Consider the following 18,641-nt stretch of genomic DNA (forward strand, 5'->3'; position numbering starts at 1 on the left):
GGGGGTCCTTCAGAAGTCGAAGTATTTGAGGTGGGCGACATTTCGATTGTTTCGTAGTAGTTTTCCTTCCATTGTTACTAGTTGGAATGCTCATTTGCTTGCTTGCCCACGCGAGTACTCGCATTCCTGTTTGAGCCAACAAAGGAGTGAAGATAAACCAAAATGAAATTTTCTGTTACCTCGACCTGACGAGTCAGCGAAAGAGAGAGTGACGTTGTGGTATTACTCACTCCGCCTGGTGCTTGGATGGTGGTTTTAGATTTGGCGGCCGTGTTTGGCTCCGTCGTTACCAGTGTCTAGGCTTCACATGGGTTGGGCCCGCCTCACTCGTTGGGGAGGTGAAACCGAGTCCCGGACCGATCTCGTCCGATTTGTGCCAACAATCAAGAGAAACATGTCATACTTCGTTCATAGACCATCCAGTGTGCGGGGGAATATGAAAATAGGGTAGGATGTGCATATTCTTTCAGTCGACCGCGCAGCAAGCCGATATCCTCACCCAAGGGGTGGGAGTGCGGGTCAGTATATAAGATAGATACGTCAAATGGGGTTGCGGTCACGCCAGGCGATCGTGATCCCATTTTTAGACGTGCATGTGTCGTGCCAGACCCATCTAGATTGGTGCGGTCGTCTCAGAGGCTTACCTACCACTCTTTCGAGCGGTTAGTAGTGCCGAGAAGGTGAGACCACGACAGCCTGGTAGCGATATTCCGCTGGTTCTGGATCTAAAGGAAACTAAAAAATTTGGCTAAGGAATCGCCACAGACGGCGCCGAATGGTTTGACCAAAAAGTATTAAACTTCTTGTTAAACTAATTAATGAATGAAATAGAGGATAAATCATAGCCAAAGGTAATTAACTCTAGATTACAACATATTGAGTATAAAAATTGGAAGAGAACAAACTAATTTAATATTTCTTGAGATAACTATCATACATTAAGTGGGAACGGTCTTATATCTGTAACAGGCTTGGATTACAGTGGAAATAGCATAAAAGATGGAAAGGGAAGCTGTAGATAACTGAGGAATCTTCCCCCCTTGGTTTCGTAGTATTCTTCTTGTTAGTCCTAGCCAGCCCCCCTTCTCACAATTCCTTGTTCCCCTTTATATATTAACAATATTCCCTTTTATCCAACGGTCTTTGACCGGTGTGCTTTCCCATGTCAGTCCTTTATTACTTACCCAAGACTGTACGCTTATCCTGCGATGTAAGCTTTTTGACGGCCCGACCTCGACAGGGACTATGGGGGCCGTCGCCATTATGCCTCGTGGGCACGGCCATGACGGGGTCGAACTTTTTACCACCTCCAGTCATCAGGGTCAGATTTCGACCCATACAAACTTTTGTTGAACCTTCAAGGGATATAAAACATATAGGTTGTAAATGGGTTTTTAAGAAAAAGATTAGAGCAGACGAAAGGTGGAGACCTACAAATAACGTCTTGTTGCCAAGGGATATCGTCATATGAAAGGAATTGACTATGACGAGACTTTCTCTCATGCGGTAATGCTCAAATCAATTCGAATTTTGCTTGCTATAGCGGCATACTATGATTAAGAAATATGGCAAATGGATGTGAAAACAACTTTCCTTAATGGTGAGCTAGAAGAGGATGTGTACATGATACAACCTGAAGGTTTCACATCTCCGTCCGATTATAATAAGATTTGCAAGCAACAAAGATCCATTTATGGACTAAAGCAAGTTTCTCGGAGTTGGAACATTCACTTTAACAAGATAATTAAAAAGTTCAATTTTGTTAGATACGAATAAGAACCCGGTGTGTACAAAAAGGTTAGTAGGAGCACAGTTGTATTCTTAATACTGTATTTTGATGATATATTGCTCATAGGAAATGATGTACCAGCATTGCAAAGTACCAAGATTGGCTATCTGAACAGTTCTCCATGAAAGAATTGGGAGAATCAGCTTATATATTGGGAATAAAGATCTATAGAGATAGATCTAGGAAGCTGCTTGGGCTTTCCCAATCTTTGTACATTGATTCCATTTTGAAAAGCTATAACATGGATAATTCCACAAGAGGCTATCCACCGATAGGCACTAGAATTTCTCTCAGTAGGGAGGATTGTACTAAAACACCCAAAGAGAGAGAACGCATGAATAGGATCACATATGCTAGTGCAGTGGCAGCTATCATGTATACCATGACATGTACACGTTCTGATGTGGCTTATGCACTATGAGTGACTCGCCGATATCGGGCAAATCCTGGTGAGGAACATTGGAAGGTGGTGAAGACCTGGTGAAAAGACCATTCGTAAGTACTTAAGAATGACTAAAGATCAATTTCTCATTTATGGAGATTCTGAGTTGAAACTTGAAAGTAATACTGATGCAAGTTTCTCTTCAGATAGAGATGATAGCAAATCTATTTCAAGTTACATATTCACCTTAAATGGTGGTACACGGAGTTGGAAAAGTTCCAAACAAGCTACAGTAGTTGATTTAATGACGGAAGGAGAATATATATCAGCAAGTGAAGCTACTAAGGAAGATGTATGGATTAAAAAGTTCTTAACTGAACTTGGTTTTTGTGACAATACTGAAGCAATTGCTCAAGCAAAATAATCAAGATCACACCAAAAATCCAAACACGTTTTGTGAAGGTATCAATTGATTAGAGAAATTATTGAACGTGGAGACGTCGAGATTCAAAAGATTGATGGAAAGGAAAATGCTGCAGACCCATTCACTAAAGCTCTTGGGGCAAAGGACTTTGACAAGCATGAGTAAAAAATGGGAATGAAGTAGAAGAGTGATTGGCTCTAGTGCAAGTGGAAGATTGTTAGAGAGATAGTAGATATCCCCTAAATCCAATCTCATGTTTGATAATTTGAACATATTTTTGTGAACGTTATTTGAAATAAAAATATATATGAAATTTGATATTCTTCTATCATATAGTTATTATTAATTGTTTTATTAACTTGATAAAGTCCTTGATTAAATTTTGGGACTTGTCGTTATGATGGAGATCATGATAATGAGAGTAAAGTTTTTTATAATCTAAATTTGTTCTTGATCGTAGAATTATTAATCTGGACATTAGTAATTCGGTTAGATTAATATTTATGTAATCGTCTTTATGGGATAATTATCGGAAACAACCTCTCTACCTCTCCAGGTGGGGGTAAGGTCTGCGTACATATTTCCCTCCACAGACCCCACATGTGAGATTATACTGGGGGTGTTGTTGTTGTTGTCTTTATGGGATAAAGATTAGTTGATCTCATTGACTAAATCACATAGATAGATGATGCATATAGAAATATGATCATTAAACCAACTCATTGGATAATTCCTAATGGTTAGAATTACCATAAACTGTCAATAGGATATTCTCTTGAACAATGTGATGTAAGAGTTTCCTTTGACCTGAGATCGTTATAGTAATTGACAAGTTATTTATTGTGCTGTGATACTAGACACCTATGGCCCTAGGGCGATAGTTGAAAGGATATTGGGTATGATTAAATATTTGTAGAATTAGTGATTGATCAAGATGGAATTTATCAACTCTTGGTAATGAGTTTAAGCTTCATGTTGTCATGAATTATAAATGACCGAATTAAGACCTTGGCCAAGGCAGTTGAATGAAAAGAAGAAAAGAGTTTCGTAGGTCATTCAATGGTCGATTATATTTGACATAAACACATAGTTGATCGCCTATTAGGATTTGACAGTTGAACCATATCCCAGGGTGACTTAGAGCTAAAAGGACCGAAGGAAAAACTATACAGTATTATTCTTCTACTGATTCTTAAATCGAATACATGTATCTTATTTAGTTTTAATTGAAACTTATATGTACCCTAATTATATTACAAGCATAATTTATAGGAGTATCAAAATCACTCTCGATGTGCAAGTGTCACGACCCAAAAACCACAAGTTGTGATGGCACCTAACTCAACCCGCTAGGCAAGCCAACTAACATGAAAAACACAATACGACTGAGATAATAAGAAAGTAGAGAATAGCTAACTGAACCTTTACAAGTTTACCAAGACCTGGTAGTATGAATCACGAGCTTCTAAGATTTGGAATTTTAAGACTGATACAAATAAATACACGTTAGGTTTGAAGGTTGCATAAACATATTAGCAATAATCTAAACTACCAAGAACAAGTGGCAGCTATATCCAAACGCATGAACATCTTCCAAATCAGCACCCAACGTCACCAGCAACTTTGCTCTAAAATCTGCACGGAACGTGCAGAAGTGCAGTATCAGTATAACCGACCCCATGTACTGGTAAGTATTTTGTCTAACCTCGTCGAAGTAGTGACGAGGCTTTTAGTTAAAAAGATGCTTATTGCTATAACCTGTACAATAGATTAACGGTAAAGCAGTTCAAAGTATAAAGGATAAAAGTATCATATACAACTCGGCGAGACAGTCAATAATTACTAAAAAGAACCATAGTAGAGTATTTGCGATCTTTCCCGGTATGAGATATATGTCCAAAATGTCAAATCACATGGCACGGTAACACCCTTCGTGCTTTTATCTCATCCTCACCATGTACAAATAAATTTATGTAACAATTCAATTACCACGGCAACACCCTTCGTGTGTTCAACTCTTCTTTCCAAATGATCGTATAACAGAGCCAACCATATCACAGGAACACAATAATAGGAATTAATAAGTAGGAAATACGCAAGTAATAACGGTTGGCAGGGATGCACATGTGGGTCACAGTAAAGGACTAAGCGGAAAGCACGTGAGTAATAACAACAAATGGAAAACAAGGAATATCAACTTCAATTAGCTAGCATATTGGACGCCTAAGTACAAATATAACAATTAAGACGGAAACAAATGATCTTTGCAAGTTAACAAGTAAGGGCACGAATGGCTAGCATGGTGGAAGGCTTAAACTAAAGTGCAACAAAATAGATACAACATGAGTATATTATAAAAGCAGGAAATAGGCACGGTATTCGCAAGTTAAGCAAGTAAAAGACATGGACAGTGCAACAACAATTGAGATAAAGGTCAAGTACAGGACAATAACAACAAGTCATACAAAATATGTAGATACTGTTAGTAAACTGTATTTGTAAAATAATTCTGGAGAAAAAAAAATAGCATAAACAGAAATATAAATGAAACACAAATTAATCCGAGCCCACTGAATTCATAGTGTTTCCTTAAGGAATTTAATCCCCTCCTAGTACCCCAAGGTTATGGATTATTTCCTCCCAGGATAGAACGAATTACACACTAGTGTAGTGGTACTTCAAGCCCCATTGTTTCAGCGAACACAAAGTTCGGTAGCAAATCACACTTACTGTTGCTTTCTTTGAAGTTAAAACAATGCAGAAGAAGGAGGAGAAACTCAGAAAATCTTATGGAAATTCTGAGAGAATGGACTTGTATTTATAGCCAATGTTGGACTGAAAACTGAAGAGGTGCAACTCTTCAGAATGGCTGTTTATGCAAAACGGCCATAGCATAAATACCATAACATAAATGGCTAATTTATGCAATAATAAAGTGGGAATTAAATAGGGAAGTTTAATTTTCAGTTACACAACTGAAAACTGAAAACGGTTGGATTTTAATATTCATAATAATATTAATATTCTGTTATTAAAACGAATATTTAATAACAATTCTGTTAATATTTACTATTAACAAATAAATTTGGTCCAAAAAATTAATCAATCAATCGATCATTTGACCAAATCCAAATCCGAATCCGAATCCGAATCCGAATCCGAAGCCGAAGCCGAAGCCGAGCCGAGCCGAGCGAGCGACGACGACGACGGCGCGAGGCTTGCCTTCTTCTCAACTCTTTAAGAGCTAGAAGAAGAGCAATTGCTTATATACTCATCAAAAATCTCTTCCTCTTCCAATATGGGACAATGTCCCTTTTGTCAAGGGAGGAAACTTAAAAATTTCATTTCCCTCCATTTCCCATTCACCCTCTTTTAAGCCATATTCAATGCTTAAAACCCAACAATCCCCCCACATGAATGAGGAATGGCTATATCACGGAAATATGCATGAAAAACTGTGTGATTCGCAAGCAAGGATTAATTGCATCTGGATAAGTAGGTTTCCCTTTGAACTTTCCGTAGTGAACTTATGTCGGATATATTCGGTCAATCAGTAGATTTGATATCTTTGAACCGTCGAACTTTAGTATATACCTAGACAATGATAAGTCACACAACCAACCCTTAACCGTCTTTGGTTCTTAGTGTTGTGTTCGTTTCAGCCATGAACACCGCCTGGTTTCATAAGTGCGTAGAGAACTGGCCTTACAAAATTCTCCTTGAAGCGGCTAACACTTCACGCTTACATAGGTGATTCCTAAACGTGTCATCCAGTAGATACACTATTTGATATACCCCGTATCAAATTTAGAAATCATTAAAAAACCTTGATGCTTTATCCTTGGTACTGAACATTGTCTCATCACGAGAATGGACCAAAATTTTAGTTGACAATGTTGAACCGTCATTAATGACTTTGTTTGATCTCCTTGAACCTAGATCTTGGAATCTCCAGTTTTCTAGGTAGAGTTACTGCCACAATGACTTGTTATCGGCCATAGTCCCATTCCCCTTGATGATTTCTCAACTACCTCCCTAGTTAGGCCTTTTGTAAGTGGATCCGACACATTATCACTTGACTTTACATAGTCAATCGTGATAATTCCTCTAGAGAGTAATTGCCTAACGGTTTTATGTCTTCGTCATATATGACGAAATTTACCGTTATACATAACGCTCCCAGCCCTTCCAATTGCCGCTTGACTATCACAGTGTATGCATATCGGTGCCAACGGTTTGGTCTAAAATGGAAAGTCTTCCAAAAAATTCCGGAGCCATTCAGCTTCTTCACCGGCTTTATCTAAGGCTATGAATTCAGCCTCCATTGTAGAGCGGGCAATACAAGTTTATTTGGACGACTTCCAAGATACCGCTCATCCACCAATAGTGAATACATATCCACTTGTGGACTTCGAATCAGCTGAAGCGGTGATCCAATTTGCATCACAGTATCCCTCAATCACCACAGGATATTTACTGTAGTGCAAAGCAAAGCCCTGGGTATGTTCTAAATATCCCAAAACTCGTTTCATTGCCATCCAATGAGATTGACCTGGATTGCTCGTGTAAGACTCAATTTACTTATAGCACAAGCTATATCTGGTCGTGTACAATTCATGATGTACATTAAGCATCCCAACACACGAGCATAATCTAACTGTGATATGCTTTGGTCTTTATTCTTTGGTAATGCAAGATTCATGTCAATTGGAGTCTTTGCAACTTTAAACCCTAAGTGCTTGAATTTTTGAAGTACTGTCTTAATATAATGAGATTGTGACAATGCCAGACCTTGAGGAGTTTTATGGATCTTAATCCCAGAATTAAATCAGCAACTCCCAAGTCGTTCATACTAAACTTGCTAGTTAGCATACGCTAAGTGGCATTTATGTTGGCAATGTCATTACTCATTATCAGCATATCATCCACATATAAGCAAACAATGACTATGTGATTTGGAGCATTTTTAATGTACACAAATTTATCACGTTCATTTATATTAAAACCATTTGACAATATTGTTTGGTCAAATTTCGCATGCTATTATTTGGGTGCTTGTTTTAGTCCGTAAGGGACTTAACAAGTCTATAGACCTTCTTTTCTTTACCTGGAACCACAAATCCTTCAGGTTGTTCCATGTAGATTTCTTCCATTAAATCTCCATTCAAGAAGGCCGTCTTAATGTCCATTTGATGAATTTCAAGACCATACACTGCAGCTAATGCTACTAACATCCGTATGGACGCAATTCTTGTAACTGGAGAGTATGTATCAAAGTAGTCAAGACCTTCTCGTTGTCTATACCCTTTGACTACAAGTCTTGCCTTAAATTTATCAATAGTGCCATCATCCTTCATTTTCCTCTTAAAGATCCATTTAGAACCCAAAGGTTTATTCCCAGGAGGAAGATCAACCAATTCCCATGTATGGCTGTTCAATATGGATTCTATTTCACTATTGACTGCCTCTTTCCAAAATAATGGTTCCGAAGAAGACATCACTTCTTTAAATGTTCGAGGCTCATTTTCCAATAAGAAAGTTACAAAATCTTGTCCAAATGAAGTAGACATTCTTTGACGTTTACTACGTCTTGGATCCTCCTGATTAAATGTACTTTCTTTTGTTTCTTCCTGAGATCGTTTAGATCCTTCACCAATCGAATCACATTTTTTTTATACGGATATATATTTTCAAAGAACTCAGCATTATCTGATTCTATAACCGTATTATTATGAATGTCAGGATTTTTTTATTTATGAACCAGAAATCGATATGCTTTACTATTGGCCGCATATCCTATGAAAACACAATCAACGGTTTTCGGTCCTATTTTTACCCTTTCAGGTTTAGGAACTTGCACTTTTGCCAAACACCCCTACACTTTAAAATAATTCAAGATGGGCCTCCTTCGTTTTCATTTTTCATATGGAATGGATTGTGTTTTGCTATGGGGTACTCGATTTAGTATCCGGTTAGCCGTAAGAACGACTTCCCCCCACAAGTTCTGTGGCAACCCAGAACTTATCAACAATGTGTTCATCATCTCCTTTAACGAACGATTCTTTCTTTCAGCAATCCCATTGGATTGGGGCGTGTAAGGGGCCGTTGTTTGATGAATAATTCCACATTCTAAACATATTTGTTCAAAAGGATATTCATATTCACCACCCCTATCACTTCTTATCATTTTGATTTTCTTGTTAAGTTGCATTTCAGCTTCATTTTTGTATTGCTTGAATGCGTCTATTTCTTCATCTTTACTATTAAGTAAACATAGCAATATCGAGTACTATCGTCAATAAAAGTTATGAAATACTTCTTTCCACCGCGAGATGGTATTGACTTCATGTCGCAAATATCTGTGAATTAAGTCTAAAGGATTTGAATTCCTTTCAACTGACTTATAAGGATGTTTAACATACTTAGACTCCACACATATTTGACATTTTGATTTGTCACATTCAAACTTAGGCAATACTTCCAAGTTAATCATTTTCCGTAAGTTTTTATAATTGACATGACCCAAACGTATATGCCATAATTCATTTGACTCGAGTAAGTAAGACGAAGCTGAAATTTTGTTACTGTTCTCAACAACTATTACATTCAGCTTGAAAAGGCCCTCAGTGAGGTAACCTTTTCCTACAAACATTTCGTTCTTACTTATTACAACCTTATCGGATACAAAAACACACTTAAAACCGTTCTTAACAAGAAGTCCAGCAGAGACTAAATTCTTCCTAATCTCGGGAACATGAAGGACGTTGTTCAAAGTCACCACCTTGCCAGAAGTCATCTTCAGAAAGATCTTCCCACATCCTTCAATCTTGGCAGTTGCAGCATTTCCCATAGAAAGAGTCTCTTTGGGTCCAACAGGAGCATATGTTGCAAAGGCTTCCCTAACAGCACAAACATGGCAAGTGGCTCCAGAATCAATCCACCACTCCTTAGGATTTCCCACCAGGTTGCATTCAGAAAGCATAGCACACAAGTAATCTACATCTTCATGCTTTTCAACCATGTTTGCTTGACCCTTCTTCTTGTCTTTCTTCGGAGCACGACACTCCGTAGATTTGTGCCCAGCTTTCCCACAGTTGTAGCAATTTCCATTGAACCGCTTCTTGCTTGGGTTGCTTTTCGGTCCAGAAGCCAGCTTCCTCTTTCTCTTATTTTGAGAAGTATCCTCAACAATGTTTGCTCACATTATTGTTGAGTTTCCACGGCCTCTCTTTTCAGCAGCTTTGTTGTCCTTTTCGATTCTCAACCGAACAATGAGATCTTCAAGTGACATCTCCTTGCGTTTGTGTTTCAAGTAGTTTTTGAAGTCCTTTCACAAAGGAGGCAACTTCTCAATCATCGCTGCTACTTGGAATGCTTCATTGATGACAAGACCTTCAGCAAGGAGATCGTGAATAATCACTTGCAATTCCTGGACTTGGGTAATAACAGACTTGCTATCTACCATTTTGTAGTCCAAAAATTTAGCGGCAACGAATTTCTTCAACCCGGCATCTTTAGTTTTGTATTTCTTTTCAAGCGCAGTCCACAATTCTTTAGACGTCTACACGCCACTGTAGACGTTATACAGATCGTTCTCCAGTCCGCTAAGAATATAATTCTTGCACAGAAAATCAGAATGCTTCCACGCCTCAATCACAAGAAAGCGTTCATTCTCTGGAGTTTCATCAGGCAGAACAGGAACAACTTCCTTGATGAACTTCTGTAGACTTAAAGTGGTCAAGTAGAAGAACATCTTCTTCTGCCACCGCTTGAAATCAAGGCCGGAAAATTTATCGGGTTTTTCCGCCGGTGCCAACGCCGGTGTTCGGCTTGTTGATGCATTGGCAGTCACCGTTGGAACAGCTTGGTTTTCGTTATTATTAGTCATTTTTATAAAAGAATGGCACAAGAACACGTTAAAATCACGTAGATTTTAATCTCCAACGGAGTAGAAAACCACAAAGGTTTTAATCTCCAAAACAGTGAATATAACACAAATACAGAAAATAATTAAATTCCTTAAGCTTGTTAGTAAACTGTATTTGTAAAATAATTCTGGAGAAAAAATAACATAAACAGAAATATAAACGAAACACAAATTAATCCGAGCTCACTGAATTCACAGTGTTTCCTTAAGGAATTTAATCCCCTCCTAGTACCCAAGGTTATGGATTTTTTCCTTCCAGTATAGAACGATAGCAAATCACACTTACTGTTGCTTTCTTTGAAGTAAAAAACAATGCAGAAGAAGGAGGAGAAACTCAGAAAATCGATGGAAATTTTGAGAGAATGGGCTTGTACTTATAGCCAATGTTGGGCTGAAAACTGAAGAGGTGCAACTCTTCAAAATGGTTGTTTATGCAAAATGGCCATAGCATAAATGCCATAACATAAATGGCTAATTTATGCAGTAATAAGCGGGAATTGAAGAGGGAAGTTTAATTTTCAGTTACACAACTGAAAACTGAAAAACGGTTGGATTTTAATATTAATACTAATATTAATATTCTGTTATTAAAATGATTATTTAATAACAATTCTATTAATATTTAATATTAACAAATAAATTTGGTCCAAAAAATTAATCAATGAATCGATCATTTGACCGAATCCAAATCCGAAGCCGAAGCCGAAGCCGAAGCCGAAGCTGAAGTCGAGCCGAGCGAGCGACGACGACGACGACGGCGCGAGGCTTGCCTTCTTCTCAACTCTTCAAGAGCTAGAAGAAGAGCAATTGCTTATATACTCATCAAAAACCTCTTCCTCTTCCAATATAGGACAATGTCCCTTTGTCAAGGGAGGAAACTTAAAATTTTACTTAAAAATTTCATTTCCCTCCATTTCCCATTCACCCTCTTTTAAGCCATATTCAATGCTTAAAACCCAACAGATACAACAATAACAACTCAAGGTAAGGGCACAAACGTATACACAGGAAACAGATTTCACATCATAATGCATGTCCCTCGTCCTCACCTGCACGGAAACACCCTCCGTGCCATGACCTCACAATAACATACAAGCATAACAATATAAATGAAATAGCACGACATCACCCTTCGTGCTTTTACTCTCAAATGATATGGCACGGCATCATCCTTCGTGATTTTACTCTCAATAGTGTGGCACGACATCACCCTTCGTGCTTTTACTCTAAATAATGTGGCACGGCATCACCCTTCGTGATTTACACTCCCCCTCACATGATAATATATAAACAATGGCACGGCATCACCCTTCGTGCTTTACACTCTTCCTTACTAAGCATATGCAGTATAATAATGACAAACAAGGCAGGAAGCATAAATGACATCAAGGAGAGTGTTTTAACGGATATTCCAAATAATTCCCAATCAAAACCTTCCAAGTCAACAATGATTCAACAATCCTCAAGAACCGTATTATTCAAATACTTCCACAAATCTCACAAATGATCCACAACACAATTATATAGTCTAGTATCTCAAGAATATCGACCGTAGTAATGTAGTAATAATTTCGCATAGAGATAACCGAATTAGACACATCAATGTATTCTCAGAATTCCCATCAATTTTGATCAAGTTATAATAAGCTGAGTCTTGATTTCTATCATTCAATATCATGTTCTTTGTATCTAAGAGTCAAGTAAGGCATGAAGCAAGAGGTCACGAAATTCTACAAACGTAAATGTAACATAATCCACCCCCCGAGCATGATTAACCCTAGCACATACATATACGCTCATCACCTCACATATGTATCACCCCCCGCATGTGGCAACCAATGACAAATAGGAGGAAAAATTCCCTCAACAAAGTTAGGCAAAACACTTACCTCAATTCGGCTAATCCAACACTCAATTTAGCCTTTTCCTCTACAAATTCGCCTCCGCTCGACTCAATCTAGCCAATGACGACTTGAATACACCACACAATGCAAGAGAAAATAATTTCAATTAATAAGCTATGATTTTTATTCAATTCTAAAAAGTCAAACCCCGGGCCCGCCCGGTCAAAATCCGGGTCCAAAGGTAGGTCTTGACTACCCATAGCCCCACGAGTCCAAATATGTATTTTCTTTTCAAATTCGAGTCATATTCGACTCTCAAATCTCAATTTTTCATTTTTCAAAACTTTGACAAAATCCCCAAATTTTTTCATAGATTTCTCATGAATTTGATATTAAATCTTGTATAAAATCATGAAATATAGTTGAAAATTGGTTAAAGATACTTACCCAATATTTTGGTATGAAAATCCCCTCTCAAAATTGCCTCACCTCGAAGCTAGGGTTCCAAAATATGAAAAATGAAGCAAAAACTCGAAATTCTCAGCACTTAACAGGCTGCAAATGTCGCATTTGAGACAAAACTTCGCATTTGCGAATGAACAGTGTTTTCGCAATTGCCATAAATGGTTGGCAATTGCGGATGAACAGTATTTTTGTAATTTTCATAAAAGGTTCGCAATTGCTAATGAACAGTGTTTTCGCAATTGCCATAAAGTGTTCGCAATTGCGAATGAACAATGTCGCACCAAAAACCAGCAAAACCCAAACTTCTCCGAAATGATCTGAAACTACCCCGAAACTCATCCGAAACCTCCCGGACACAAACCATATATGAATTTCAATCATAAAACACGCTATGGACCTGCTCGCGAACTCAAAATACTGGAAAGAGGTCGTCTTAACCCGATATTGACTATGGTCAAACTCCCAAATTTCTTAACTTTACTAGTCTCTCAATTAATGATCCAAAAATACACCCAAGCCCCTCGGGGCTCCAAACGAAAAGTGCACACCAGTCTAAAAATATCATACGAACTAGCTCGCGCGATCAAATCGCCAAAATAACACCTAGAACTACGAATTGGACACCAAATCAAATGACATTTTCAAGAAGGCTTTGAAATCTCTATTTTTACCACCGGACGTCCGAATCACGTCAAACCTACTCCGATTCCCACCGAATTTCACAGATAAGTCAAAAATATTATATTGGATATGTACCGAGCTCCGGAACCAAAATACGGACCCGGTATCAACAATGCCAAACATTCAATCAATTCTTAAAAACATTAGCTTTTTCAGACTTTTAATTTTCAATAAAAATTCATAACTCAAGCTAGAGACCTCGGAATCCGATTCTGGGCATACGCCCAGATCCCATATTTTAATACGGACGCACCGGGACCTTCAAAACACGGATCTGGGTCCATTTACTCAAAACGTTGACCTAAATCAACTAAAATTAACTTTTTAGGGGTATCTAGGGGTACCACTAAGCACCAAAAAACTATCAACAGTACAATGTGAGCCTCTAATTGATAGAATGCTGAATAGAATACAATGCTGGACAACAAAGTTCCTATCCTATGCTGGAAGAGAAGTGTTAATCAAGAGTGTACTGGTTGCAATCCAAAACTTTTGGGCTCAGATTTTCATCCTACCTAAGAAGATCATACAATTCATCAACACTATATGCAGAAGGTTCTTATGGTCAGGCAATGCAGAACATACAAAGAAGGCACTCGTTGCATGGAATAAACTATGATGTCCAAAGGTAGCAGGGGGTTTAAATTTCATCAATATTGAGCTATGGAATAAAGCAGCTATCTGTAAGCTACTATGGAATATATGCAAAAAGAAAGATAAGCTCTGGGTCCAATGGGTTAACATCTACTACATAAAGGGGAAGTCAATATGGGACACAGTACCAAAGAATGCATCATGGGTAATACAGCAGATTTTCAAGGCAAGGGAGTATTTTGACAATGCTGGATACACAGAAGAGGAAGTACAGAAGATGGAAAATTTCTCTATAAAGCACATATACAAAGCTACGCAAGGGGAGTTTCAGAAAGTGCCATGGAGGAGATTAATATGCAACAACTATGGATTACCAAAGTGGAAGTTCATGCTAAGACTGGCAATACAGGAAAGGCTAGCAACAAAAGAAAGGCTTAGCAAGATGGGGGATGCAAATTGATAACACTTGCTCATTATGCCAAAGAGAACCTGAAACTGTGCAGCACCTATTCTTTGACTGCGAGGTAACAGCAACCATATGGCAACAACTCTTAAAATGGCAAGGAATTCAAAGAACAAAGCTAGGATGGAAGGAAGAACTGGCATGGATAGAGAGAAAAGCAAAAGGTAGAAGTGGAGGAGCAGAATTATGCAGAATGTCCTTAGCAGCAGCAGTATACCATATCTGGCAAGAGAGGAACCTGGTAATATTCCAACAGAAGACTAGAGCAACCAAAGCCATAATTAGAACAATCATCCAGGAAATCCATGTTAGAGCTACCATGTTTCCTAGATTAACAAAGACGATGAGCAATTTGAATTGGTACCCTGATGTAATGTAATAGTACAAGGCACAGGGAAGAAGAAGAGTAGGAAGGTTTGCAAAATCCTAACTGGGGCTGCATGTCCAGTGGGAGTCTTTTTGTTATGCTGTAAATATTTTACACTTGGTAATAAAATTATTTAATTACCAAAAAAAAAGACAATTTTAAATAATTACCATATAATAATATTTTTTAAAATATAACAACTTAGGAAAATAGGAATGCATTAATTAGACTCATATTTTAATCTCTCTCTACCATCTAATTCTAATTCTTTTCTTTCGCCATCTTTCTACAACCTTCAATTCATCCACCGGCGCTCCCCAACTTCGACCACCGAACTCCCGCGATCATAGTCCTCTTCACAAATTGCCGGAGTTGATTTCTCCTCCTCCTCTTTCGTCCTCCTCTTTTTTCTCTTTTGATGCACTTGGCGGCTAACACGTAGTGATTTCTATTTTTTGGATTTCTTCTCTTCCTCCTTGGCCGAAGGAGAGTTACCAACGACATTATTTTTATCGATGAAATAGATCTGTCCAAATCTTAGAGTGAATCTCTTTTCTTCTTTCTTTTTTTGAATGGAAGTAGTCTTTTATTTTTTATATGTGGTAGTTTATGATAGTCTTGTGAGGTGATTTAAAGGTGAAAATAAATATATGTGTGGTATCTTACTGTATATCTGATATATATTTTATGTATATTTGGTGTATCCCGGGTTTATGTTATTGTATATCCATTGTTGTATGTACAATGGCAAACACATGACATACAAGTACATAAAATGATAAACAAGTGTGTATATCATTGTAGATTGTGTTTATATTTTTTTAATTATAACTGCGCGCGTGCTCTCTCTATATATATATTCAATAATTATTTTTACTTTAAGCGATTAGATGAACAGCTATTTAAATTAGTTCGAACTCTTTTGTCAAATTTAGCAACACGTTAACCTTAGGAGTGGGCCTAAGGAGGCTGGTTGGGGTACACGTAACAAAGGAAATTGGGTTTTTGTGCTTGAAGTCATTCTACATGAATGGTGCTAAAGTGGGGTGTGTAGTAAAAGTGATCTTGAATTCCCTTGTAATACAAAATAAGTAAACAGACGGGTCGGGTCGAATATGGGTAGGTCGAAAATGGATAATATCAAAAGGATAAATAATCGATCGACTCATATTTAATACGGATTCATAGCTTCTTGAAAATGATCACTTTTGGGAAAATTCCTAATCTCCCAAACTTGAAGAACCTCCCAATTTGAGTCTTTATAAATTTAAAAGTTAAACACATTGGTTATCAATTGGTTATTATTTTTAAGTAGATAATATGAATCTTATCCATCTTTGATCCATTTTTGAAAGGTTCATTATCCAACCTATTTTTAGTGGATAATATAAATGAATAACTATTTTTTTATCCATTGTCCACCACTAGGCAGGACAAACGATATGGTACCCCTTCATAGTTTATATTAGTTTGAGGCTTTGGGTTCGAGGTTTGAGAATAAAAATGTCATGACCCAAAATTTCAACCATGGGGTCGTAATGGCACCTAACATCATCTTGCTAGGCAAGCCAACACTAGCACAATAATTAAAGCTGTTTAACAGCTAAAGACATATTAATAATGATAAAGGGTGAAATCACATAAAACGTATCATAGGTCTACAACCATCGATGTCTAGACTATCCCAGTATCTGGTGTCACAAGTACATGAGCCACTAGTAATGCTAAATACAGTATTTAATGGAAGATACAACATTATCTGGTATAATAAACAGTAGATAAAGATAGGAAGGGGACTCCAGGACCTCCGAACGCTAAACAGTACTACCTCAAGTCTCCTGAGAAATGCTCCGAACAATCACCTTTAAACGTTGCTGGGACCGACACCGGGTTCTACACAAAAAGTGCAGAAGTATAGTATAAGTAAAACCGACATCATGTACTCAGTAAGTATCGAGCCTAACCTCGACTAAGTAACAAGACAATCATTATAAACATGTACGAGTAATAAGCAAAAGCAATACCAATATAGAGAAACGAGTACCTACACAACAAACAAAATAAGAAATTTGATAACAAAGGGCCCCGTAATAATATCACATCATAAATTCATAACACAACACGACAACAGAGCATAACAACAAAGAATAAGTACAAGATATACTTTCTATTGCGGCACGTAACCCGATCCGAATATCAATAGCAGTACCATTGCGGCACGCAACCCGATCCCAATATCAATAACAACACTGTTGCAGCACGTAATCCGAAAACAATATCAATAGCAATACCATTACGGCGTACTACCCGATCTCAATATTAATAATAATACTGTTGCAGCGCGCAACTCGATTTCAATATCAATTCATTTGAAAATTCCTAATAACAACCAAATATGGCGAATCTCAAACATAACATATAAGAGAGATAAAAACACATAACTCACCAAGGAAACATGAGCTCGAACAAAGAAGATCAAACAATTTAATGTTTCATGAACTAGCCTCATAATATATGTCAATAAGGACTTCAACGAGTCGTAAACACGAGAATAATCTAAAGATAACATAGTACAGTGAAACGAGAAACAAGTAAAGGCAATGAGGCAAGTAAAGGCATGAGTCATGTAAAAACATCTATCTAATAACATGTAAGAGCGTGTAACAAGTAAAGATGTATGATAAATAAAGGCATGAAACAAGCTAGAACATGTAAAAAATAAAGACATGCAACAAGTGAAGGCACATATATCAAGTAAAAACATATATCAAGTAAGATAACATAACACGCAAAAATAGAAAATAAGTAAAGACATGGTATAGTTTGAAGACATGCAATAAAGTGGTACACCTCGCATGCTTCAACCCGTGGCAACGCATATACACTTGTCACCTTGCATATATGTCGCCCCAACACATAGATCACATAACATATTGTGACGACCCAAAGGGTCATCACCTGTATTCCTACTCGCTCTGTATTTCTGAAGCCATAAAAGCCTCATTTGGGGTTGCCTCGAGTTGTGTGCGCAGTCCGGGCGCATAGCCGGAAAAGTTTAAATGTGGAATTGTGAGAAAAATAATAAATTTGATGTTTTAAATTGATTGAGTTTGACTTTGGTAAACGTTTTGGGCAAACGGACCCGGACTCGTGATTCGACAGTCCCGGAGAGTCCGTAGGAAATCTTGGGACTTGGGGGTGTGCCCGGAATCAAATTCTGAGGTCTCGAGTCCGAGGAATGAATTTTTGTGTAAAATTATTTTCTGATAATAATTAAAGAATTGGAAAGTGTTATTTGTTTAGAAGACTGTGCTGTTGGGCTCGTATTTTGATTCCGACGCCCGGCACAAGTCTTAAATATGAGTTAAGCAATTGCTGTAAAGTTTGGTTAGATTTGGACGTCATTTGACGTGTTTTGAGCTAGAAGCAGTAAATTTGATGTTTCATGGAAATTGGAAGGAAATCCTGGGTCTTGAGGCCTAATTTGATGCTTATGATGTTGTTTGGGCAATTTGATCGCACGGATGAGTCCGTAGGATATTTTTGAGTTTATATGTATGTTCGGTTGGGAGCCCCGAGGGCTCGGGTGAGTTTTGAGTAGGTCCCGGGAGGTCTTAGGCTAGAAAAATAACAGATGGTTGCAGGTTCAGGGTTTGCAGGCCCCCAGCGCGGCCGCGGTCATTTCCGCGCGGCCCGCACTGGAGC

The 18,641-nt window shown here is 37.9% G+C and overlaps 1 protein-coding gene across 1 annotated transcript in view; it reads right to left on the reverse strand.

The window, feature by feature from the left end:
* Window positions 1–14,674: 14,674 nt before the first annotated feature.
* The window catches only part of LOC109214556, a 22,422-nt gene continuing 18,455 nt past the window's right edge, over window positions 14,675–18,641 (reverse strand). Inside the window, exon 5 of the mRNA XM_019378491.1 lies at window positions 14,675–14,807. Within this exon, the coding sequence (XP_019234036.1) occupies window positions 14,675–14,807 (133 nt within the window). The remainder of the gene's footprint in view (window positions 14,808–18,641) is intronic.

This window comes from Nicotiana attenuata, unplaced genomic scaffold (genome assembly GCF_001879085.1).
Source record: "Nicotiana attenuata strain UT unplaced genomic scaffold, NIATTr2, whole genome shotgun sequence".
NCBI lineage: Eukaryota > Viridiplantae > Streptophyta > Magnoliopsida > Solanales > Solanaceae > Nicotiana > Nicotiana attenuata.